General features: G+C 35.5%; 2 protein-coding genes across 3 annotated transcripts in view; one reads left to right on the forward strand and one right to left on the reverse strand.

Moving 5' to 3' along the window:
• FGF7 (fibroblast growth factor 7) overlaps nucleotides 1-14,635 on the reverse strand; it is a 54,012-nt gene extending 39,377 nt beyond the window's left edge. The window contains exons 1-2 of one of the 2 annotated variants that reach the window (XM_041743195.1): nucleotides 14,393-14,635; nucleotides 13,248-13,620 (exon numbers count right to left, since the gene is read on the reverse strand). In XM_041743195.1, the coding sequence (XP_041599129.1) occupies nucleotides 13,248-13,620; nucleotides 14,393-14,431 (412 nt within the window). In that variant the 5' untranslated portion in view covers nucleotides 14,432-14,635. Of the gene's footprint in view, nucleotides 1-13,247; nucleotides 13,625-14,392 lie in introns of both variants that reach the window. The other variant, XM_041743196.1, reaches the window with a different exon arrangement.
• The window catches only part of FAM227B (family with sequence similarity 227 member B), a 182,630-nt gene that overhangs the window by 109,248 nt on the left and 46,412 nt on the right, over nucleotides 1-26,970 (forward strand). The gene's annotated exons all lie outside the window — the stretch shown is intronic.

Consider the following 26,970-nt stretch of genomic DNA (forward strand, 5'->3'; position numbering starts at 1 on the left):
TGGTGATAACTAAAACTATGCTTTGGAGTTGCCCCATCTGCAAAATGAACATAACTCTGCCAATTTTATAATATAAGTGTTCTATGAAGATTAAATTAGGTAATCCACATAAAGTATTTAGCACAGTGCCAGACACATGGTAAGATCTTGGTAAGTTTACCATTGCAGGAAGAAAAATATTACTTAAAAATGCTTCAGTTTTGCCCCTTTAAAGTCTCTTAGTAACTTGTATTGGCTCTAAGGAAACTGTAAAGTTTAAATCAGTATTCTGAAAATGAACTTTTTACTCTTTAATACTTAATGATGTTAGTCACACAGTGAACTGACCAGGCCTGCTATTTATATCTGCTCTCTGTGAGTTAACTGACTACCCAAGAATTTCCAGAAAACAATCCAATCATTGCATATAGAGGATTTTGTTATGATCATTTCAATCATCAGCTAATTTTTAAACACCAATCTTTCTTAATTAAAATGAACAACACCTAAATAGTCCTATGGATAACTTTAAAACTAGAAGTTGTACATTAGCAAGCTTATCAGGCTAACCAATTTCCTGAAAGTCTTTTTTTTCTTTCCGTGAAATGGACTAAAAGTATAACTGCAATCTTACAGCAAAGAGGTATTTTGTGAAGTAATTAGGATGGAATGAAGTGTTCTGTGCCAACTTCAATATTGACATATGTATTTTAGAAGAATTAACATTTTAATTATCTTATTATGTTTAGTCAATCAGTGAAAATGTTTCATTCATTCATTTGGGGAATATAAAAAGTAATGAAAGGGAATAAAGGGGAAAGGAGAAAAAATGAGTGGGAAATAGCAGGGAGGGAGACAGAACATGAGAGACTCCTAACTCTGGGAAACGAAATAGAGGTGGTGGAAGGGGAGGTGGGTGGGGGGTGGGAGTGACTGGGTGACGGGCACTGAGGGGGGCACTTGACGGGATGAGCACTGGGTGTTATTCTATATGTTGGCAAATTGAACACCAATAAAAAATAAATTTATAAAAATTAAATTAAAATTTAAAAAAAGAAAATGTTTCAGGTTGTACATTGTACAATTTTGTATAGACTAAATTAGAAGATTCGTGACAATAACAAAATTTATTTCCACATAGTACAGTAATTTTAGTAGTAATATTACTGTAAATAAATGATAAACTATTAAATAACACTTTAAAACATCATGAATTTTAGGTCTAAATACAACTTAATCACCATGATATAGATTAACGCTCATCTCATCCTTGGGGATGAATTATGATTCAATATCTGATCAACCTCAAGCCAGTTAAGAGAAAATTTCCAGACCAAATTTGGCCAGAGTCTTTTCAAAGTTGACAGCACCTCCTTATGTCTATTAAGCATCCAATGTTATTTTGTAATGCATTATTTGTACAAGGAGTTGAGAACAATTTCTCAGAAACAGAGACACCTTGATAGGCTTATCTAAGTGGGAAAACACCTTGCTTCATTGCCTACTTCATGATTTAGAAGAAATAAAGCTATGCACAGCTACTTGACTACTGAGTGCACTATTTACATAGCTGTATAGCAGGGGATGCAGCTCTAATGGTAGTAAAAGTTGGCTTATTTTAAGAATGTGGCAGATAACCTTCCTAATTTTATCCTTAAAAGCCAAACTTATGCCTCAAAACTTTTGTTTCATTTTTTAAGAAACTGTCATGGGAAAAATATTCTCCTTAATGATAATGTAGCTTTTATAGTGAATATTTATGGACACCTGACTTAAACAGGTTATAATTATGATTAAGGATTGAAAAGACACTAAAAAGAAAAAGTATGCGGTTATCCAGAAAAACAGTTTAACTTAAATTAGCAGAACTTAAATTATACCTCCAAAAATTGTTATCCTTTAAGGAAAACATTAGCCTTAAAAAATTACTCTTTAAAAGAAATAGTCATTTTTAGTAAACAGAGCAATCAAAGTCTGAAAACTGATAAAGGGCAAATGTTCTCAAATTTTTAATAGAAAAAAAGGTTTGCTTTATTGAACTTAACATTGATACCTGGCAAGATATTAAGTCATTTTGTTTCCCAGCCTTTCAATACTGTTCTACTACAGGCATCTACAAAAGCATCTCTTCTGAAGGTGGTTTATTTGTCCTCTTTCTTTCATACTACTCATCCTTCAGGTCATTTTCTCCCAGAAAAGACTTCCATGCCCATTTCCTTAAGTTGAGTTAGACAACCCCCTAATTGCTCTGAACTTGCCCCTCTGACCTATAGTTCACCCTCCACTCCCAACTGAACTGTTAATTGCTTACTCTTGTGGCCCTAGTCTGGGCTAGGAGAGGTATCAATGAATATTTGTTGAATTAATAAAAGAATTTAAAAAATCATCAGTCTTTCAAAGTTTTGTATGATGTCTTCATTATTCATGCAAACAAGGGAGGAAACTGTCCACTGCCTACAGGTGATCTTCCCATGAGAGATGCCACAATATGAATGAGACCACTGGACTCTTATCAGAGGTACAGTTTGAGACACTATAAAACACCAATATTATCCCAAGATCAGGCTACTGGAACTAAAACAAACTGGGAGTATATTCACCAACTTTCTACTTTTTCCCAGCTCTCTCTTCCTAACCATACATATATGTCCTCTCCACCCTTTGACACCAGTCACTAAGTCCAGGATCAAACTTGTATGTGCTACTAATAAGTAGGCAAATTCCCTACCCAAAAATTATCAGCCCATCTCTTATTTTTACTAGTATAGCTCATTTAATTCTTAAAGACTTCTTTCCGTATATCCTTTTAATGCAGATATTCCTTAAACCAATACCAACTGATTATCATTTTTTCTGCATGTAGTTTTTGGTATGCAGGAATTAGTTGACAGATGAAAACAAGAATAGGTATTGAGAAGGGCATAACTTTTCCAGGATTGGTCATCACCATGCTATGTCAATCATCCTTCTAGCAACACCAGTGCTACCTGTGCCTGCTTACATTATTGGCATCTACAATAAGACTTTTCCACCAGTCCCTTGAAATTACCTAGAAAAATGTTAAGTCAAATAGATTCTAGAGGCTAGTATTTTCTTTTAATGGTAAAGAACAAGAGAGAAAAGGGAAATGAGGTATATTTCTATTTCAGCAAAACTTTTAATTCTTGTCTGCATTAAATTTTTGTGATAATTTAGTAATCTATTTCTTATCCATAACTAATTTTAAATGTGTAAAAATTTAAGAGAGAAATATATTGAATGACTGTCAATCCTTCTCCCTTCTTCCACCTCTTGTGTTGGGCTCAGTGCTCCTTCTTCTACCATTGGGAGACAAAAGGAATAGTAAGACATAATGCTTATCTTTCCAGAACTTACTTTTTTTTTTTAGTGGCATTGCCAAATGCAAACAGAAAGAATCATAAGACAAGGCAAATGTGCTATGTATGGCTGGAAAAGGCAATTCTATTTAACATCTCCTTTAAGTGACCTCTTAAAGGGCACAGAAATTAATTAAATTTGCAGTTCTCCCTTCAAGTTATATGCTAAATTTCAAATTTCTAAATCATTTTTGACCAGTAAATAAAACTTGTTCTTTATTGATGTAATTGAAATAACTTCAGGGACACCTGGGTGGCTCAGTGGTTGAGCGTCTGCCTTTAGCTCAGGTTGCGATCCCAGGGTCCTGGGATCAAGTCCCACATCAGGCTCCCCGCACGGATCCTGCTTCTCCCTCTGCCTATGTCTCTGCCTCTCTCGGTGCCTCTCATGAATAAATAAATAAAATCTTAAAAACAAAACAGAAAGAACTTCAAACTTGTGCTCAAACTACTTTTTTGAAAAGTAAAAGTTTATTGTTTTTAGGTACATACATAAGAATTCTTCAATCATGTTCTAATCCTAAAAAAATTTTAGGTTAATGATAGGGAATGCTTTTAGTCAGTTTCTACAGTTTCTAGGTGGCCTAAATAATAGGTATTGAACTTCATTTCAAGTTAGGAGCATGGTCCTATAAAGCTGCTCAAAGCTCAGAAAAGAGCTTCAAGCTAGGCTTAAATCTCATTGCAAATCTCTGGATTTCAGCCAAGCATGCATCTATACCCAAAATACTACCCTAATTGTCCAAAATTATATTCAGGCTCCTGACTTTGGCACAGATTCTTGGTTTAAGGTCATTCTTAAAATATTGCTTCAGGTCCATTCTACAGCCTTTTTATTTGGAACAAAAACTGAGTGGAAGCTTGGCTTAGTTTTTCACTACACTGTAGAGAGATCTCTAGCTCTCAAACTGCAATTTTTTAAGAAAGATTTATGTATCTATTTTAGTGGGGGAAGAAAGACAGATGGAGAAGGGGAGAGAAAATCTCAGACTCCCCACTGATCATGGAGCCTGACATGGGGCTCCATCTCATGACCCTGAGACCATGACCCTGCGGTCATGACCTGAGCCATCAAACAGACTGAGCCACCCCAGCTACCCCTCTCAAACTGTAATTTAATGAAATTTAAATGTTTTACCTGAATCAGAGAGGAGAGTTGGGGAGGGGGGGCGGCAGGAGCAGTGTACTCTGTTGTCAAGTAAGTTTAAGAAACCATATATAATTTCCACCTGGAGTTTTGCAATTTATATTAGTATAAATTAGGCTCAGAGATTTTCTACTGTGAAAACTTGCTCACTTTTACTTAACCTAATATTTCCCAATCAATTAGCCACAGAAACTGTGCTACAAAAGGCACCATTAATATCTCGAGGGACACCAGTGTTCTAAGAAACAAAGTTTGGAATTGCTGCCTTAAGAAAAATCTCCATGCTACGACCCAGCAATTGCATTGCTGGGGATTTACCCCAAAGATACAGATGCAATGAAATGCCGGGACACCTGCACCCTGATGTTTCTAGCAGCAATGTCCACAATAGCCAAACTGTGGAAGGAGCCTCGGTGTCCATCGAAAGGTGAATGGATAAAGAAGATGTGGTCTGTGTATACAATAGAATATTACTCAGCAATTAGAAACGACAAATACCCACCATTTGCTTCGACATGGAGGGACCTGGAGGGTATTATGCTGAGTGAAGTAAGTCAATCGGAAATGGACAAACATTATATGGTCTCATTCATTTGGGGAATATAAAAATTAGTGAAAGGGAATAAAGGGAAAGGAGAGAAAATGAGTGAAAATATCAGTGAGGGTGACAAAACATGAGAGACACCTAACTCTGGGAAATGAACAAGGGGTAGTGGAAGGGGAAGTGGGCAGGGGGTTGGGGTGACTGGGTGATGGGCACTGAGCGGGGGCACTTGGTGGGATGAGCACTGGGTGTTATGCTAAATGTTGGCAAATTGAACTCCAATAAAAAAAATTTTTAAAAAAAGAAAAATCTGCATGCTGAGTTGATTCTGAATTGGTTCCCAAAGCATTTTCTCAGCACTATCTACAATTACATCTAAAGTTCAAATAGGCAGATAAATGGAAAATATTACATGATGATTTTAACATGGTAAGTATGGTATTTAAGGATATTGAAGTATATCTCATTTGCCTTGTCTTATATTAATCATAAAAAATAAACTCAGCTTTCAAATAGTCCTGATAAATAAAGATTATTTCAATTTTAGGCACAAATTTAACTAACAGATGCACACCTCCTATTTGCATTTCTCTGCAATAATCTATTATTATTTCAACCCCTCTGTACACTAGTTTATTTTTTTGATCTCAGAAATTCTCCCACTGTCATCAATCTATTGCATTCCATTACCCTTATTCCTTAAGTGCATCAAAAAAGTTAATAGAGCCCTATTTTATGAGGATCCTTTGTGTTTAAATCCACTTTAAACCTAAAATGCAAAATCTGGGGTGCCTGACTGGCTCAGTTGGAGGAGAGTGCAATTCTTGATCTCAGGTTTGTGAGTTTGAGCCCCAAATTGTGTGTAGAGATTACGTAAAAGTAAAATCTTTTAAAAAAATAAAACGCAAAATCCATTCATTTTTATACGAAGTCCTTTTTTCCTTTCCTCTCTTGCCTATTTCTTCTCCTGTTTACAAAGATGTTGCCATCCTATTTATTCTCAGAAGGACACTTGCTAATGACTCTAGCAAGTACTCCTGCTCACTCCAGTAGAAGTGATTAGAGTCTTTGGCAGGGAAGTTGACTGGCACAGTCAGAGAACCTCTAGAGCCAGTTCTTCCCCAATATACAGCAAACCTTTTCCCTCTGAGAATGAGTTTAGCTGCCTAAAAGGCAAATTTTACCTGGACATGGATAATAGATAATTATTTTCTCTGCTTCCCCACCCTAATCCCTTTGATTTTATATATTACTACACAAACCCTTTTGGGCAACTAAGGTAAATAGGTATATTTCCTTTGTTTGCAAATTAGGTGTGGCTTCTTTTTCTAAATCAGTTGCAGATATAATCTCAAATGTAGACGTGAATCTTGGTCAAGAAACAGTAAAGTGTTCAAGGACTCTTTAATGTGGCTTTCTGAACCATGTAAAACGTAGAAAATTTTCATTTTCCAACCTATTTCGTGTATAGAAAGTCACACGAAATGAGCCTGGAGTACATTATGCTAAATGAAATAAGCCAGACACAGATGGACAAATACTACATGATGCCACTTACAGGAGGAATCTAAAATAGTCAAGCTCGTAGAAGCAGAGAGTAGAATGATGGTTGCCAGGGGCTGTGGGAGAGGGAGAAACAGGGAACTAAGTTTCAACTATGCGAGATGACCATCTCCTAGAGATATACTGTGCAGCGTAGTGCCTATAGCTTATAACTATTGTATGGTATATTTAAATATTTGCTAAAAGGATGGATCTTATGTTAAGTGTTCTTATCACAAAATAATAATATGAATTAAAAGGCAGAAGGAACTTTGGGAACTGATAGGTATGTTTATGGTATAGATTGTGGTGGTAGTTTCACAAATGTAGAAATTGATCAATTTGTATACATCAAATAAGTACAGATTTCTGTATGTCAACATACCTCAATAAAACGTTTTTTTTTTTTAAGAAAGATTGAATATGGTTCAGAAAAGGCAGGAATTCATATGGAAGCCCATTTCATTTAATGAGTTCTTTTTTTTCTCCATATTAGATATGCACAATTCCTGCCTTTTCTTCTGTGTGCCATATGTGAAATTAAAATGTAGAAAAACATTGCATTCCAGTAGTGATGTAAAAGAAGTTACTGTGCTACCAAAAGTTTTGGATACAGAGGAAGAAAGCTAGGATCTTTAAAAAAGAAGGAAAGCTTTGCTTTAATCACAAACTTACAAAGAAAACAAACCCCTAGCTTCATGTCCTTTCCACTAATCTGGAGAGACCCTCAAGGCTTGTGGTTTCTTTCCCCCATAGGTTTTCTAGACTTGAAGTCATCTCTTTAAACCACTACCTTCAACTCTGTAGGGTAGCCATAGGAAGTAAGACCCTAATTTGGGGGCATCTGGGTTCATAGTCATAAGTGGCTCATTTAAGTGCCAAGTAAACTGGCATTGATGTCTATACTCCAGGTCCCCTGCTATAGCACCACTTGGGAGTGTCAGAAGAGATTCAGACCTCCCCTGTCATTGTGAGACTGTGGCAACAGGACACATTCTTCCCCGCAATTAACTCATTTGCCAAGGAAGCCTTCTTACATAGTAGCTACAGAGTTGTCATCTCAAGCATTTCCAGGCCAGTTCTCCAAATGTCGGAGCCACTGAGATTTGTCAAAGAGGTCAGCTGGACCCAGAGGAACATCCTCAATGCATGATTCAGAGAGTCATTCCTGAGAAGCCCATTTTGAAATCCTCCAGGGTAGAAGTTAACTGTGGAGTCATCTAAGAGCTTCAGAACATTCCTGGGACCTGAGGGGATCCAGGCTGAATTAGAACCCGTGGTCCCATTAAATGGGGGGGTTTTTAACCTTACCTGCGCAGTAAACTCACTAGAAAGCTTTAACAAACATTGAGGCCTGAATCTTCCCCACTTTCTCAGGATTCTGATTTAATTGAACTATGGTCTCCCAATAATGTGTGCCAATAATTTAATGTGATCCTCTAATATGATCCAGTGGTTCTTAGCTTTGGCAACATGTCAGAATTATCTGGGGAGCTTAAGTTCCTGATGCCCAGGCTACCCACTCCCCCGCCCACATGAATTTATTTAGAGTCTTCATGGGTGGGACCTGCCATCAGCATTTTTTCTTAATTCCCTAGCTGATTATAATATTTAGTCAAGGCTGAGAAATAGGAAAACCTGGAAAAGGGAACCTCTCCATATATCTGAAAACTGGCTTCTTGCATTCCCTCCAATTCACTTGGAAAGTGAATGCTCTAAATACTCCAAATGCTCTAAAACTGTAGGCTAAAGAATTGTTAATACAGCTAAGTCAAAAGGGAAAATACATGTTCAGATGCCCTGGGTTGGTAAAGAAATGAAAGTGATGGTCAGTTCAAATGAGGATTTACAAAACAAATAAGAGATGCTCCTGTGACAGTAAATTACCTGCACTTTGTAAGTGCCAGATGCTTTTATTAGCCAAAGAGAGAGAGAGAGAGAGAGAGAGAGAGAGAGAGAGAGGAAAACTATACAATAAAACATAATCTTAATTATTAGAATTCTCAAAGAATAGCTAATATTTCCAAATCTGCTCCCCAGCAATTTATCCATCTTCCATAATGTAAAGCTTTGACAACTGACTTAAGGGAATGTAGGTCACCAGTTCTACAAGACTACATTTTGTCAGTAATTCTAGGATTTTGGTTCAATTCCATGGATATGTTTCTCATTGTCCATTTTTTTAAGGTGGAGTTGCCCTGGTTTTCTTATTTTTGTGTTGATAATGTGAATTATTGTTCTTTTAGATAACTTGATAAGAACTGTTTAGAGCATCTAAACATCTGAACTAAGCAAGTTCACCATCTCTATATCTAGAGGTAGTATGTATATTTGCTAGCTACTAGCAGAGATTATGGCTGAGTAGGATCTTATCCAAAGAATTGTTGACAATTGGGTTGCTGAAAATTTCGTGGCCAAAGTCAAATCCCACAACACTGTGTTTATTTGCTTTTTGCCAGTTGTTAGGCCATATCCCGTCACAGTCTAACAACCCAAAAGAGAATATTGCTAAATCACTGGCTAGTTTTCAGAATGGCTAACCCTTTTCTTGCTATGGAACTGGCAATGCTTGATTCTAACAAGTGAGGCATGCTTTCTCTTGAATCAGTAGCTTATCACAATCAAGGATGTCTTCTTAAAAGGCTGATATTGACTATTTTTGGGAAGAGCAAAACTTTTTAGTAATTGGATACCAAAAGCAAGAAAGTCATCTTGAGGGACTGAGTTCTTTGTTCCACATCTGTCTCTCAGGGCAGTTGTCAGTTGCCCAGTGCACTGCTGCCATCTCTCACTTGGCACCTCAATTCCCAGCTTACACAGCAGTGTTATTTCTGCCAGGTGTGGAGTGATTGCCTCTGTCTGTTGATGGAATGCCTGGTTCAAAATTTATCTAAATTCACCCTCTCGCCTTGCCCCAAGGGGAGAGCTCAGATGACAATAGTGGAAGTTTTGACCGTCCATTACCAATCCCCTTAAGAGCTATTGATGCTCTCCTTCTGCAGAGAACATGAATCTTTATTTCATTTTAGAAGGGCACGTTATGCTTTTATTACCCTCATTATTAGTTCAAGTTAGATTTCAGTTCTGTCACTTGCAAACCTACTGTAAGGCTAAATGTGGAACCACCTGAGAGGACGGGCTTTCTTGCCTTCTGGCTATAGAATAGTATGCAATCTGAGGACCAGTTCTCCAGTAACAGCTTCTCTCCCCTCAGCATCAGAAATGTGGCCCAGCATCTCCTGGTCTCTCACAACTTCCTACATTTACATGGTTGGGTCTTACTGTTATGTCTATTAATACAAGTCTAATTTTTGTTGGGTTCCCTAGTATGCTTTTTCTGAAATTTACTCATTCTGATCTAAATTTAAAATATTTCACAAGATAACACTATTTTTAAGACTGAAGTGAGATCCTCACAACCCAGAATGGCTTAAATAATTTTTTTAATTCCCTAAAGATATGAGACCTGAGCTATCATATCCACCTCTCCCCTTCTCTTCCTCTAAGCCTTCCATCTACCTACTCCAGCCCAATCTTCTGGAAACAGAATTATATACCCAGATTTTTTACCTCTTCTACTCACTCCAGTCCATTATCTTAGTATCTTATTAGTCACATTTTTATGAAGGAGTTATCCTTCTGCTAGTAAATAGTCCTTCAAAACCTATTAATTTCATCAGGTAACTTTCCCCTTCATTGAAAGCAAAGCCATAAGAATGGAGTTGGGACCTTCTCATGGTAATGCAGAGGACAACTGTGTTTCACACAAGTTGGCATCTCACGTTTCATGCAAAATTTTATCATCTAAGACATTTTTAAGTCTATACCATTTTAAAAGACCTTGAAAAAAAAGTGTTCAACAACAACTTAGCAAATTTAAGGGACTGGAATACTGAAAATGAAATGCAGAGTTTGCTTCTGATCTGTCACACTTTCTGAATTCTGCGGCATTTCACTCTAGTAGACAATCTAACTACCTATTACTCTCATTTTAAATAGGAAGGAAATGTCTTTTGTTCATTTGTTCATTCATTCAATTAATGATTGAGGAATGTAAATAGTCTTCATAGTTATAATTTCAAGGTTTTTTTGTTCTTCTTTGCCTTCTTAAACAAATTTTCTGAGCACTTTCTTTGTACCTGGATATAGTAGCTTCAACTTCACATGTGTCAACTTGCACATTTTATGTATGGGGAATTCACACTTAAAATTAGTAAGGCTGCCCCTGGAATAATTGGAAATGGCTACCAGAATTCTCTTCTAAAAACTCTTCTCCACTTATTTTTTTCTCCACTTTATTTTTCGATGAAGTATTTCCTTTTATATCTTAGGATTTCCCAATAGACAACAGCTTCTTTTTTAACTATGGCAAAGCTTGATTGGCTCCTTCTTCAAATAGGATAGCAACACAACCTGACAACAGTTTTAGGGTTAGGGTTAGGGTTAAGGTTAGGGTTATATATACAGCCTATAAAAAGCTTATAGAAGTGAAGACTATTTATATAATATATATCCTGTCCTTAAATACATTGGTATTGTGACATTCTAATTAGTGATATAGAATGAGTTTCTTTCTCTCTTTCATTTTTACTGTAGAATTAGAGTAGAAGATAAATGGTGTACCAAATTGGCTTTATGGTTACTCAAGGTTAATGCTAAATTGCATTTCAAACTATCAAATTAGTTTGGCATTTTGTGTATGTTTACAAACACTTGAGCTTTGTGGTTTCAAGAAATTTTAACACAAAATAAAACAATATGTGAATGTATCCCAATTATAGGTAATTTTCATCCCAAATAATTATGTCTACTATTCATTTTCATGGATTTTACATCAAATTTTTTACTTTTTTCAATATTTGACTAAAGCATTCAAAAGAAACTAGTTGGCATGTAACAGAATTCTACAGTGTTTAGGTTTTGGTAACCATAGTGCTACAATTTCAAATTAGTTCTGACAGCTCATCTTATCACTGAGATAATATTCACCTATATCATTCAAAGTATGTGGTAATTATACAATGAGTACTTAAATTTGTTCACATTTATATGATATATTCTATGGCTTAGAATAGACTGTATGATCTAGAAGGTGTATTGGAGATCATCTGTACATATCCCACATCTTAGAGATGGAAAAACAGATAATTGGAAAGAATTAAAAACCATTACAAAAATATTCACAGACAAGGATTAAACCTATGTGTCATAACTTCCACTTAGGGTCTGTCTCCTCTACCAGGTTCCATTATCCATGATAAATTTTAATGACTTTTAAATAAATTGATTTTAGTCCAAATTCTGTTGCTCACATACAACAAATTATCCACAGAACCTTCCTCCAAATAGTTGTTTCTTTACCTAAATGTTAGTATAATCAGAACAATATTCTAAGACTAACATGATAATTTTATTAATAACAGTAATAATTAAACTACAAGTGTTAATAATCCATTAAAATGGCCTTAGCATTCTATATCAATTATAGTTAAAAGGAAGTTCCTCTCATTTTCATATTGGAAACATAATTCCCCAAATTTCCATTTATTGGTTTATTAATTAAGAAGCCTCAAAACCATTCAGTAAACAGGCAACAAAAGTGTCAAGTACTCACTGCAAGCCTAAAGCAAAATGTACTGCAAGTGCTTAAGCAAATGTTTACACCATCATCCCATGCATTCTTTTTAAATTGATTTTAACATACATAACATTATAAGATGATATAATAATAACATTGTTCAAGTGCTAGTAATACAAACAAAATTTATTTTCATCCAGGGCTTTTAAATTCTTACTACATATTTTACCCCCTTAAATCTAAAACTGTTGAAATTGTGTATTAACCATAACTGCTATATGATAAGTCCAACCGTGATATTTTAACACGAAAAAAATAACTGAGTTTTGGAGAAAACGTAGGGTACACTAACAGAAAATCATGGACATCTCTTCCAACTCACTTTTTATTTCCTCCTTCACATTTACATTTCTCTTAAGGTAACAGAATTATGGCACAGAAGATCTAAAGAAAATGTTAGGAGGAATCTTTTTTTTTTTTTTTTTTGCTTAGGTAAATAAACAATCTAATACAAACTCATTATGATGTGAAGAGATGAGGATACTACAGATTCCCTTCTATTTTATAACTGTACACAATTGTACAAGTCACTGAATACATTTTTGAGGACAGATGAAGTATTTCACACCACAGAAATATTTTCAAAGAAAATCAAATTACTTTTTAAAATAATTTTTCTGTTCCTCAAACTAATAAGTAGTTTTGGGTGAGCATTTATTTGCTGAGTACTCTTTTAGAGTTCCTAATGAATTTTGCTAGAAGATAGTGAGTCACATTTCAATGTGAATAAGATCATTTACATTTTGTCTAGTTTATAAGCATTTTGAGCTTAGGACATGGGGATTTTATTTTCAAATTGGCTTGGGTTATCAGTTCCAACTATAATATCAATAGATTTGACCAGTTCCAGGAGATGTTTTTGGAAACATAATTCAATGATCCAAATTTAGAGAAATTAAAAGATGATAGTTAATTTTTTTCCAAAAGAAAAAAAAAGTGGGGGAAACTAAGAAAGCCTATGATGATTTTTTCACAGATTAAGGTCCATAAGCAGTGCTGTAAATAAAAGACATTACTTACTGTAACTGTTCTTCATCTCTTGGGTCCCTTTGACTTTGCCTCGTTTATCAATCCTCAGATACCACTGTGTTCGACAGAAGAGTCTTCTCACTCTTATATCCCCTCCTTCCATGTAATCATAACTTCTTGTATGTCGCTCAGGGCTGGAACAGTTCACATTTGTAGCCATTTGCTCTGGAGTCATGTCATTGCAAGCTAAAGATATAGTGCCCACTAGACAGATAATGTGAAAGCATGATCTGTAGAGCAAAGTTGGCAGGATCCATGTCAGTATCCATTTGCGCATTATAGTGTAGTGCTCCGGGTGTTCATGAATAACATAATGAAAATTAAATCTTGAGTTGATTGTTGCTCCTGGGTCATTGACCTCTTCCTATCTGTGAATTGTAGATTGATTTAAGAAAGAATAGTTGTTTTTTTTCCAAATTGTTATCCTTATCCTTTTAGTTCCTGATAACAATACAAGATTCCTCCTTAAATAACTCTGTTGGTATTTCCTTATAAAAACAGGTTGTAATAAGCTCAGTTGCTGCGACACTGTTTACTACTTGACTTCTGTTTGCAATGAGAGATTAAGAATAGGGAAGGGAGGGGGAGGGAAGATGAGAAATTGTATGTATAAATTTCACTGGGTAAATACTACTATACAGTGTAGTTTGTACTGTGAAGGCACATTTAAAACAGCTTTCACAGAGGATGTCAATGTCTTTATCTCTCCATATGTAGATTTATAAAAGTTATGCATTATTAGAGACAAATAAGAATATGATTGTACCATTTATTCTGATTGCTATTTGGTAAGAAACATCCAGCAGTTAGAGCTATTGATTTAAAGTAAGTCCTAAAATCACTATTAACAAAATATAAATACTTTCCCTAGATTTGTTTATTGTATGCTTTTATGTTTGTGGTTGATCAATTATTTTCTCCTGAACTACCCACATTTCTCAAGTTAAATGCCAGTATTGTCTGGAGAACTTCAACCTTATCTTTATGTAAGTTCTACAACATAATTACTATAGATAATTACATGGCTCAAAAGTCTGGTAACTTTACTTTTCCCCTCAGCACTAAAACCAGAGAAAGAGGTAAACTACTAGAAAACCATGCAGCATTATTTTTAAAGACAAATAACAGTAACTTACTTGTTCTGTTGATAACAGCTGGATACACAAGAATTCCATGTCTGTTGTCTGCCTTGTGCAACTTGAGCCTCTCTACTGTAGCTACAAACTATTTCTCAGCTGAGAAATTCTCCAGCAGAATCATAATTGTTTCCATAAATCAACAGGCAAGAGGATTTTCTCTCTGTGTGAGCGCGTGTATGCTTGTGTGTGTGTGTGTGGAGCCTTTTTATTCAGGGCTTTTCGATAAATACCTTTGCTGACCTCATTGGAAGCAATTAAAACTTAACCAGTGAGCTGTTAGTTGAATACAACAGCGAGAATAAAGGAGGCTTATATAGTATTCATTCAATGGTCATGAGAGGGAGCTATGAACATGGTTTATGCTTGAATCTACCAGTGGGTACCTACTTTGTAGAAACGGATCTCTGATTCTGAAGCAGTTAAAAGGGGAAAGGGAATTTTTTTACACCATCTTTACCACATAGCTGTTGTATAGAATTTGAAAAATATTCCTTTAAACATATATAAAAGGATTTTTGCTAGTTAGAAAATCTTTTCCATTGCTTTATGATGTATGCATTTCTAGTATACTTATTTGCACTCAGAATTTTAGAATAAAACTAGCACGTGTCAATTAAATCACATCTTGGTGTTCTGTGGCTGAGTTAAGTTCATATCTTTTAATAGAGAGATATTTTACCATTGTATATGAGTGTAATTTTTATGTTTTATATTCCTAGACTGAAGTGGGAAGACCTAGTTTCTTATTTGAGCTGAGCCACTGATTACCAGTATGACCTTGGGCAAGTCACTTGGCATTTCTGAGTCTCAGCTGCTACATTTGTAAAATTAGTACATTAGTCTAAATGATTGTATGGGGCCTTATAATTTTAAAATTCTGTGACTTGACTTATACTAACTACTAATATAAGGAAGAGGATGCATACTTTTCAAAATTATAATCCTTAAAAATTAAAAATAAAATGGTTTTACACTGGTTATCAGTATTTGACTCTTGCCTCAATAAGAATATTAGCACAATAAATAAATGTTTATCTAAGAATGAAATTATAAGAGCTATAGTTAATGTAAATAAGAGAAAGCTATTTTACTTTCCAACATGAGTTATTCCCTCCTTTACTTCCTATTCTGACATATATGTATGTGTGTGTGTTCCAGTGTTTTATTAGATATTTGTTGCAAAACAATTGCATTGTTAATCTAAATAAATATTTAGGAATGTATATTGAATACCCCACAACACACACACACACACACACACACACACACACACACACACACAGAGCAACACTTGAAATGCACTACTTTACCACCAGGTGGTGCATGTAGACCAAATAGGAAAAGGAAATTAAGTCCTTTCAATCAGATTATAGTATATGTGATTTCTATGCTTTTGGGGAACAGAATCAAGAGCATGGAATAGGTCAAATGTACCCAGTTATTCTTTAGGTACCAGATATTGAAATTTACAAGTTTACTAGAGCAGAGGAGGGTGAGTCTTTCTCTAATTGCATCTGTTGAATAGGTCACTGTATTTTTTTTTAATCTTTTTTTTAAAATTAATTTTTATTGGTGTTCAATTTACCAACATACAGAAAAACACCCAGTGCTCATCCCGTCAAGTGTCCACCTCAGTGCCCGTCACCCATTCCCCTCCAACACCCGCCTTCCTCCCCTTCCACCACCCCTAGTTCGTTTCCCCGAGTTAGGAGTCTTTATGTTCTGTCTCCCTTCCTGATATTTCCCAACATTTCTTTTCCCTTCCTTTATATTCCCTTTCACTATTATTTATATTCCCCAAATGAATGAGAACATACACTGTTTGTCCTTCTCCGATTGACTTATTTCACTCAGCATGATATGAATAGGTCACTGTAAAATATTCTATCATGTATTTCTCCAAAAGGAGGAAGAGGAGAAGGAAAGAAAAGTATGATGCTACTGTTTTCTGAATCATAGCCCCATAGACAGTAATAAGGAGCAGTGTCAAAATTCCTAGAACTTGGATATTCTTTCTAAGGAAGTGAAAATTATTAACAGTTCATGTGTAAAGATATTTAAGAGCTACCGAATCCATCTGTTCCTACCCTGACCCTACAGATTTTAAACTAAAATAGCAACAGATTAAAAGTCAAAATTTGCCAATTAAATGCTCAAGACTTAAATAAAAGAAATGGATCGTTTGTTGATAAAGACTTATTAGTGCTTCCTTAAAATCTGTTCTATAGGGCTAATTGTAAAACTGGAAACAAAGCATAAAATTGCAATCTATTCACTTTAATTTCATTAGATGCCATTATACTCTGTGATTTGAGAATATAATCTCTGTAATATTAATGAGTGGCTTAATCTCAACAAGGGAAATTATATTTATATCTTTTGATTATCAGTTTCCTTAATGGAAAATAATTAATTCAAGATAGGCCCACAACCTGTTTCCCTAGCACCACAGCTGTGATAAGACCTCACTTATGCCCTTATTATAGTTATACTTCAAGAGGCATTCTCCGAAAACCAAGAGTAATTTTAGGTATCTCTAGATAGGTAGTACTCTGGGTTGGGTTTTTTTTTATTTAATTTATTTTAATTCACTAATTTACATATATATATAACCATTGGGGTCCAGGTGTCCCTTTGGATCACTATATTTGTGTCCTTCGGTAAATAGTGCAGGGTAACAGGGTAACAGGGAGCTCTATTTTTAACTTCTTGAGGAACCTCTATACTGTTTTCCAGAGTGGCTGTACCAGCTGAGATTCCCAACAGCAGTATAAGAGGGTTCCCTTTTCCTCACATCCTCACCAATATTTGTTGTTTCCTGACTGGTTAATTTTAGCCATTCTCACTGGTAGGAGGTGGTAGCTCATTGCAGTTTTGACTTGTATTTATCTGATGCCAATTGATGTTGAGCATTTTTTTCATGTGTCTGTTGGCCATTTGTATGTCTTCTTTAGAGAAATGTCTGTTCATATCTTCTGCCCATTTCATGATTGGATTGTTTGCTTCTTGGGTGTTGAGTTTGATAAGCTTTTTATAGATCTTGGATACTAACCATTTATCTGATATGTCATTTGCAAATATCTTCTCCCATTTTGTAGGTTGTCTTTTAGTTTTGTTGATTGGTTCCTTTGTGGTGCAGAAGCTTTTTATCTTGATGAAGTCCCAACAGTTCATTTTTGCTTTTGCTTTTGGTGATGTGTCTAGCAAGAAGTTGCTGAAGCCAAGGTCAAAGAGGTTGCTGTCTGTATTATCTCGGATTTTGATGGTTTCCTGTCTCACATTTAGGTCTTTCATCCATTTTGAATTTATTTTCATGTGTGATATAAGAAAGTGGCCCATTTCCATTCTTTTACATGTGTCTGTCCAATTTTCCCAAGACCATTGTTGAAGAGACTCTTTTTTCCATTGGATATTCTTTCCTGCTTTGTTGAAGGTCAGTTGACCACAGAGTTGAGGGTCCATTTCTGAGTTCTCTGTTATGTTCCATCACTCTGGGTTTTTTTTTAAAAGTTCTTAGTGTTAATAACATTGATAAGCATTTATTGTCTAATTTTAATGTACATATGTGATAGGCTAAGCACAGAAATACTTTGAAGAAGTATCTCTTTTGTCATTTTTGGATTGTTTTAACCTCATTTTTCATTGGAAAACCTTCAGCTCTTGAGGTTTGAATTTGTAAAACAAAGTTTTAAATCTGTAAAACAGGGCAGCCTGGGTGGCTCAGTGGTTTAGCACTGCCTTCAGCCCAGGGCCTGATCCTGGAGACCCAGGATCAAGTCCCATGTCGGGCTCCCTGTGTGGAACCTGCTTCTCCCTCTGCCTGTGTCTCTGCCTCTCTCTCTCTCTCTGTGCGTGTCTCTCATGAATAAATAAATGAAATCTTTAAAAAAAAATCTGTAGAACAAAGGATTCTTATGTCTATTCCTAAACATTGGCTTTTTTTTTTTTTTAATGTTCTTAGAAAGTTAAGATTAGCATCTGGGATTCTTTTTTTTTATTATTTTATTTATTTATTCATGAGAGACACACAGGGAGAGGCAGAGACATAGGCAGAGGAGAAGCAGGCTCCATGCAGGACACCCGATGTGGGACTCAATCCCGGGACTCCGGGATCATGCCCTGAGCCAAAGAAAGGCAGATGTTCAACCGCTGAGCCACGCAGGCTTCCCAAGCATCTGAGTTTCTTCAAAAAGAAATTATGCCTAATACTTTCCTAGTTTGATTTGAGAGTAGAATATGTAAAAAGAACACATTGAATCTATTTCAGTGAATATCTTAAAAACATAAGTGATCCTTAAAGTAATGATTAACCACCATCTAGTTTTGCTTGAACAACCTCCACTATATCCCTATTTCATAGAGGTAAATTATTTAAAAAAAAAACCTTTTGTTTAATGAATTTTGCATTTCAATAATTAGTTTTAAACCTATGCCACATTCGTATGTATAATAAAATCAATAGAAGGGAACATCATTAAATATTTTCATTACTTTACATTTATACATTGTATCCTATTCCCTGTCCTTTTAGCTCTCATTATTTACCAAAAATATAGATAATCATTGTTATTAGTTTCTTGTGTATCTTTCCAGAGTTTTCTATGTGTATATAGGCAAACTGAATACATATATGTGGAGATATATATATATAAAACTTTTTCTCTTTTTGTACAAAAGGCAGCATACTATACACAATGTGCTGCATGTTGCATTTTTTACTTAATAAAAATAGAAAGTCTTCCCATTAGTATTTAGAAAATTTCCTCAATTTGTTTTACAACTGCGTGGTACTCCATTGAAAGGGAATATATCATATAAAGAAAAGTTACATGGTATTAGGAGTGTCTACAACAGGTGGCAGTAGGGAAACTTTCCCTGTATAATGCCAGGAGAGCTGCAATCTGAAAGATGAGTGGGAGTTAAGCAGGTGAAGAGGTACCTCTAAATGTACAAAGATCCTGTATTGAAAGAGAACATTTTTTTTTCCAACAACGAAACACCACTGTGGTTTTATTAGAGGGAATGAGAAAGACTGCAATGCATGAAAAGGCTGGAGAGGCAGGCAGGGTCCTATTGGCTATGTTAGGGAGTAACATCCTAAAAGCAGTAGGAAACCTTAGAGTATGTTAAGCAAAAGGGTGACATGATCAGAATCACACTCCCTGTCTCTGTTCTGGCCCAAACTAATTTAATTCCTATTAGCAGAATAAGTTTATATAATATTAAATTATGTTCACTTATCCTGTTTTTTTCTGTTCTTCATATTTTCAAAAAGATAGCCAAATTTTGTAATTGGAAAGGAAAGGTGAAGGAGAAAAAATATCATATACACTTCCTGACTTGGATAAACCCTCAACCCACTTCACAGGTTGTACTAAGTACCATGAAAGGAAGGGAAGCGTCAAAGTACCTTTCAGAAGCAGCCTGGGGAAGATAAAATCCATAGACTAGGGAGCATAGAAATGGCTATTTGGGGAGCCAGGTGCCTACATTTCTGGAAACACCATAGCACAGCAGAAGCAGCAAAGCTCCAGAAAGTAAGGACTGCCTCACGTATCTGAACAGATAGGACCATAAGTACCTCTCATAAAAGATTTCCAATGTTTCGAAAAGAAATCTGAAAGCTGCAGGAAGCCCTGCCTGTGTGAGCAGAGTCAGGGAATACCCAGAAGTAACAAGAGTAGACAAATGATTCAAAAACCAGAGGACCTTGCCCTGTTCCTGAATCCTATCCCATCTTGAGGCAGAAGGGGGGAACCCAAGGACAATGTAGGCTAAGTATTTTTTTTACCAATCTGGGAGGTAACATTCTCAAAGTTGAAGTAAGGTTGATTTATAAACATAAATTTTTATATATTATTTCTTGCATATTTGGGATTATGATCCAAGATCTATTTCTACTGCATTCCCACAGCTATCATAACACTATGGATTTATCTTTATCTTTTCTCCTATCAGGCCCTTTCCATATTTTTTTTCCATTCCATAAATTTAACCCCAACTTTGGATCATGCTGTACAACCAATATTATTTACTTCCTTGATCTACTACTCACTAAACAAATATTTATCAAATAGCTACATGGTGCCAGATGTTGTCCTAGGGTTTTAAAGATACAATGGTGAATGTTCTGGAAGTGATCTCTGACCTTAAAGAGTATGCATTCCAGTAAGGAAACAAACATAAACATGTAAATCTGTGGTGTATGTTGGGGGTGGATATTAAGATGCAAATAAGATATTCAAGGAGATAGGGTAAACGGGGAGAGGGACCTACCTTAAATAGAAAAGGCCTGTCCGGGGAGGTAAATTGTAAGCTTCCATGAACTTCTAAGAACTGAAAGAAGGCCAATGTAAATCAAATACATTAGCAATGGGAAGAATAGTGAGAAAGAAATGAAACTGAAAAAGTAGGCAGAGGCCAGACCATAAAGGATTTTGAAGGCCATGGTAATAGGAATTTGGGCTTATTCTAAGTGTAATAGGAAGGTGGAGTATAGATATGTCTGCTCCAAACCTGATGGACCTGGTCAAAAACAATGGTTTAAACTCAGGAGTAAAAATCTCAAAGGTAATTGAGCAAGCCTGGGGTCCCTGTAAATCCTCAATTATGTAAACTTTGTGTTTACTCTTGGCATAATTCCCTAACATTTTAAGACTAATTGTATATAAGGTACAAAGTCTGAGTCATATGTTCAAAATTGTGGTGTACCTATGACTCAACTATGTAAATACCTCAGTTTACAAATATAACTTGACATTTTGTGTCTGCCTATAAAAATTTGTTTATTTGATTTAATATTTATAGAAAGTTCTCTGAAATGCTAATCTAGGTTAGAGTTCTTCAAAATATATAATTACTTTTCTGAATTGCTATGCAACTTTAGACCTAGAGTAAGATCTCTAGAGTTATTAGTTCTTTTTTTTTTCAATTTGGAAATTTCTATATAATGAAGTTACATTATACATTTCACTCTTAATTGGCTTGACCCCACTGAAATTAATGCTAAACTTTAGCAAAGAATCCATCTCCTTGATTCAGTGTTATATATATTAGTGCTTAGTTTTGAAGCCTGGTGCCAACTCTAACAGTTGAAAGGCATTATAATGGATAGGGAATATCATGAAAAACAGCAAAGACCCTGTGCAATTAGGGTTATTACATTCTTTGCTTTAAGTTGTCATTCTTGGTTTCATATTCATTGTCTACATAGCAAGGCAGCAAAATAACAAAATTTTTAAAAATTTTTTCATAATTGTCAATGTGTTAATAACAAAATTGGTTTATTTTTTAATTCATTAGCTTTATTTTTTTTTTAATTTTTATTTATTTATGATAGTCACAGAGAGAGAGAGAGAGAGGCAGAGACATAGACAGAGGGAGAAACAGGCTCCATGCACCGGGAGCCCGATGTGGGATTCGATCCCGGGTCTCCAGGATCGCGCCCTGGGCCAAAGGCAGGCGCCAAACCGCTGCGCCACCCAGGGATCCCAATTCATTAGCTTTAAAACCAAGACTTTTAGCAGCAAATGAACTTTTTTTAAGATTTATTTATTTATTTTACAGAGAGAAAGAGAGCAAGCACACACAGACATATGGGGTAGGGGCACGGGGAGAGGCAGAGGGAGGATAGAGAAACTCAAGCAGATTCTGAGCTAAGCATGGAGCCCCATATGGAGTTCAATCTTATGTCTGTGAGATCACAACCTGAGCAGAAACCAAGAGTTGGCCACCCAACTGACTTTACCACCCTGGCACCCTAACAGCAGACAAAACTTTTCAAAAATAGCAGAAGGAGATAGAATAAAGATAATTATTTTTTTTCAAGATTTATTTATTTATTTATTCATGACAGACACAGAGATTGAGAGAGAGAGAGAGAGAGAGAGAGAGAGAGAGAGAGAGAGGCAGAGACACAGGCAGAAGGAGAAACAGGCTCCATGCAGGGAGTCTGATGTGGAACTGGATCCCGGGTCTCCAGGATCACATGCCAGGCGGAAGGCGGCGCTAAACCGCTGGGCCACCCGGGCTACCCTAAAGATAATTATTATAGCAAAGAAGACTGTCATGGAGTCCAACATTTTTAGTATAAAAATACACCCATGAAAAGCCAGGTATCCATTAAATTACAGATTCTTGTAAACCTGGTAACTAAATAATTCATGCAAAAGGTAAAGGGGGTTGATACTTCTCCTCAGGCTTCTCTTCAAGCTAAATATTCATACTATCTTTAAATATTATTCAAATTTTTCCTCTCAATGGTATTTAATATTACTTAGTCATAGTTCTCCTTCTTCATCTAATCAGTTCCCAAAGTTACCAATTCTATCACCACAACTTCTTCCACAACTGTTTCTTCCTATCAATTATCACATTCCTAACCTAAGGCAAATGTTTTTTCTCATGTCAACTCTATTCCTAACTCACCTTCTTGCATTCTCCTTTCTGAGCTCCAGTCCATTTTATGTGTTGCTATCAGGCTAATCTTTCTAAAGCACAGTTGTAATCATGTTATATTTCTGCTCTAAAGTCCTCATAACACCTTCATTTTTCCTGAATAAAACTCTTCTTTTTTTTCCTCCTATAAAAACTTCTGTTCCCAACATCCTTTGTGATCCTCGACATTTCTTAAACACCATCCTCTTACTAGATTTGGGGTGAAGGAAATACACTTGCTCCCCACTTCTCCTCTTGATAGGATAAGGGACCAACAGAAGAACTCCTCCTCACAAATCTCTCTCTCTACCTTTTCTCCCCACTCTCTCTCTCTTCCTTCTTCTTATATCTTCAGTCTGCATGAAGGATCCAAGAATCATGTAATCAGATATTTCTTTTGAAATTTTACATATTGAATTTTCAATGAGGCAATAAAATCCTTGATCATATTTATTCTGTTAACTCAGCTAAGTACTTCAAATCATCACTTACAATGTATTTACATAATATGCAAATATAATAGAGATATACTGTTCAGTAAGATAAGCAAAGTCTCTGACTTCATGGAACTTAAATTATGGAGGAGAGGACAGATAATAAACACATAAGAAGAATTCTGATGACATTACAGGAGGAAATAAATAGGTTACTATGGTAGCAAATAACACAAAAGAAAAAGGAAGAAAGAGATTGTTGGAACCTGGGCACAGAAGGCCTTTCTGACAACCTCTTTCTTCCTTTTTCTTTTGTGTTATTTGCTACCATAGTAACCTATTTATTTCCTCCTGTAATGTAAGTAACATACATTTAAACTGAGATCTGAAAGTTAAGAAGAAATCAGAAGTGTCAGTCAAGGGGTGCCTGAGTGGCTTAGTCAGTTAAGCATTTGCCTTGGGCTTAGGTCATGCTCCCAATGTCCTGGATTAGGCCCCATGTGGGGTCTCTACTTTGAAGGGAGCCTGCTTCTCTCTTTCCCTCTGCCACTCCCCCTGCTTGTGCTCTCTCACTCTTTCTCAAATAAATAAATAAATAAATACATAACTAAAAATTTTTTTTTAAATTGGCAGCCCTTCTAGGCAAAGGTAAACAAAGGTTCTGAGGTGAAAAAGAGGTTGGTATGTTCTAGAAATTAAAAGATGACAGTATAACTGGAGCATAATGAACAACAGGAAAGTTAGGTAATATGAAACCAATTTATGTAGCGTCTTGATACCAACAACAGGAATTTTGGATTTGATTCTAGGTATAATGAGTTATGATCAGTGAGTCACATGATCATTCTAAAACCATGAAGAATGGTCAAGAGTGACAAAAGCTGAAATAAAACCAGTTAGGAGGCTATGGCTATAATCCAGATTGGAGGGGATGATGACCTAGATTAGGATCGTGGAGGGGGGAGAGTAAAAGGAGTGGGTAGATAAATGTTGGAGACAACGCTTGATGATAGATTGAATCTGAGAGATTAGGAGTCAAGGTTCAATTCCAGATATCTGACATTTGCCACAAGATAAATAGTGGTGCCATTTTGCATAGCTAAGGAAGCCTAGGAGAGCAGCGGATGGGAAAATCAAGCAGTTGGAAAGTCGAGCTAAGAGAAATTCTAAAATCCAAACTCTAGTCTTCTGGATCAGAGGGATCTGGACCTCTTACTCTCTTGAAATGAGAACCAGTAAGTATATTGCAAATAAATTACCACAAAAAGTGTGGAAGTAGAAACAATCTCTTTTTTAAGGAGTTCTGGTGCAAAAGGGAAGCTTTTTCTCATGGCAGTATTATGTATTTTGATGAAAATGTTAAAGGCCATCCTCCCTCATTTTTCTAATTAAGAATGTCTCTGACACTCAAAATATCATAAGCCCCATGAAATGATCAAAACTCAAGCTATGTTATTATAAAAGCCTAAAACAGTTTTAATCCTTGATTTCAGCCAGAAGCACGTTTTAAATTTGTCAGAATATAGGGGAAGTTAGAGTGTTCAGTCAATTCTTGTGACACTGAGAAAGAAATTTCTTAATAACAGTGTAAGCATTTTAAAAACAAATCAATACTTAGTACCTCTCTGATTATTTCACCTAAAAGAAAGTTGCTTCTCTATTCTATATTTCCGTCCGTAGAATAAATATGCTAGTAGAAGAATGTTGGAATAGGGTGGTTCAGATCAGCAGTTGTTTTTACGCAACAAAAAGAATATGGTAAAAACTAAAATTTTGCCTAATGCTAAGAAAAATAGGCTAATTTGGGGGGGGGGGGAGGAAAGCTACACCATTCATTTAATAGTGCCAAAAGAATAATAAAATAAGACTGATTTCTTTCTAATAGAATTCCGTGGGTCCACATGATTATAGCTTTGATTTCCTAGTCTAAGTAGCTTGGAACTGGGAAACATCGTATCATGAATTTAGAAAGGTGCTGAATTAGTGAAAATCCAAATTATAGCATATTTTAAAAGCAATAATGTTATATTAATGCCAAGTACTATATTTGTAATAAATTAAACCATTACCTGGCTTAATTGTATCCATAAGACAAATATGGAAATAGCTTATCAGCTTCTGCAAATATGGATATGAAAGTACTAAAAAATATTTGAAAATTGCTTTCTCTCTTAAATATTTTTTTAAATTTCCCATGGTAACTGATTTTTTTTAAAGATTTTATTTATTTATTTATTCATGAGAGACAGAGAGAGAGAGAGAGAGAGAGAGAGAGGCAGAGACACAGGCAGAGGGAGAAGCAGGCTCCATGCAGGGAGTCTGATGTGGGACTCGATCCCAGGTCTCCAGGAACACGCCCTGAGCTGAAGGCAGGCGCTTAACCCCTGAGACACTCAGATGTCCCGGTAACTGATTTATCGTATTAATTTGCACTATTTTGGAAATTTCTGCAAACCAAAAAGACAAATTTCAACCCAAACACAACTTGAATGGTAGTAAGTTTTGAATTAAAGGACTTCAAATTAATGAAATTTTACTACATTTTAAAGTATGCTAAGTTGCCTGGGTGGCTCAGTGGTAGAGTGTGTGACTCTTGGTCTTGAGGTTGTGGATATGAGCCCCACGTTGGGTGTAGAGATTATTTCGAAATAAAATCTTTAAAAAATAATAAAGTATTCTAAATAGGTTGTTTTATTAGGATAACATTCATTGTTTTATTTTTCAATAAATAAAATTAAAAGAGGTTAATTCTAGTTCTTAATACAAATAAAGGGCTAATTAAAGACTAATTCATAAATAGTAATGAAATTATTTATGATATACTCCTCCCTTCCTTTGCCTTCTTCATGCCTTCCATTTCATTTTATTTCATTCAGGATGTTGGCATATTACGCTAATAAGGACACTTTATTGAAGCAAAAGCATTCAAAAGCATTATTGTTCTTTTTACCCTTTGAAAAGGAAGAGAGGGATAAAAAAAATATGAAATTTCTGGATTATTTAACTATACCCAGAACATTTCATATTTTAAGTTTAAAGGGGGATTTTTTTTTCTTTCCACAGTGGTCCTCATCTCGTTGGTACTTAATTTATTCCCTTCAGACTGACAGACCATCTTGTCCAGTTTTTTACTTTTTCAGTTTATAGGTAAAATTAAATTATACTATTTCCTTGGTGATACCACATATTTACAGAGATTTTGAATTTTTTGTACTGTTTTGAATTCTGAAACTGTTTCTTATCCTATTCATCCTCCTTTCCTTTCTCTCTGCATTTTTCTCCTCCACATTTTTTATTCTTTCTTCCCTGCCTCTTTCTGTCTCTTGCTCTTTCTCTTTCTCACTCACATATGTACATACACACTTTTCCTATCATACTTATGTTTCAAGTTTCTGGAAACCTCCTTAGGTCATTCTTATATTAATTTTCTAGTTGTTTATCTTTTTCTTTTTCAGTTAAGTCCTGAAAAACACATCTGGTTTCTATTCTAATCATACTCCTCTAAGAATAACTTCATATTATAGAAGACAAACAATTCTCAAATAATGACCCATAATGATGCAACCTCTTATAATTTCCACTTCGATCCAATAATTTTAAAAAGATCTATTCATCGAATCTTGCTTGACAGGCTTTTTTTTTTTTAAGGTAAAGTTTGTGGAGGTAGGGTTTGTATGGGCAATCATTTAAAGTTTCCATTATATT

Source organism: Vulpes lagopus, chromosome 2, assembly GCF_018345385.1.
Source record: "Vulpes lagopus strain Blue_001 chromosome 2, ASM1834538v1, whole genome shotgun sequence".
Classification (NCBI taxonomy): Eukaryota; Metazoa; Chordata; class Mammalia; order Carnivora; family Canidae; genus Vulpes; species Vulpes lagopus.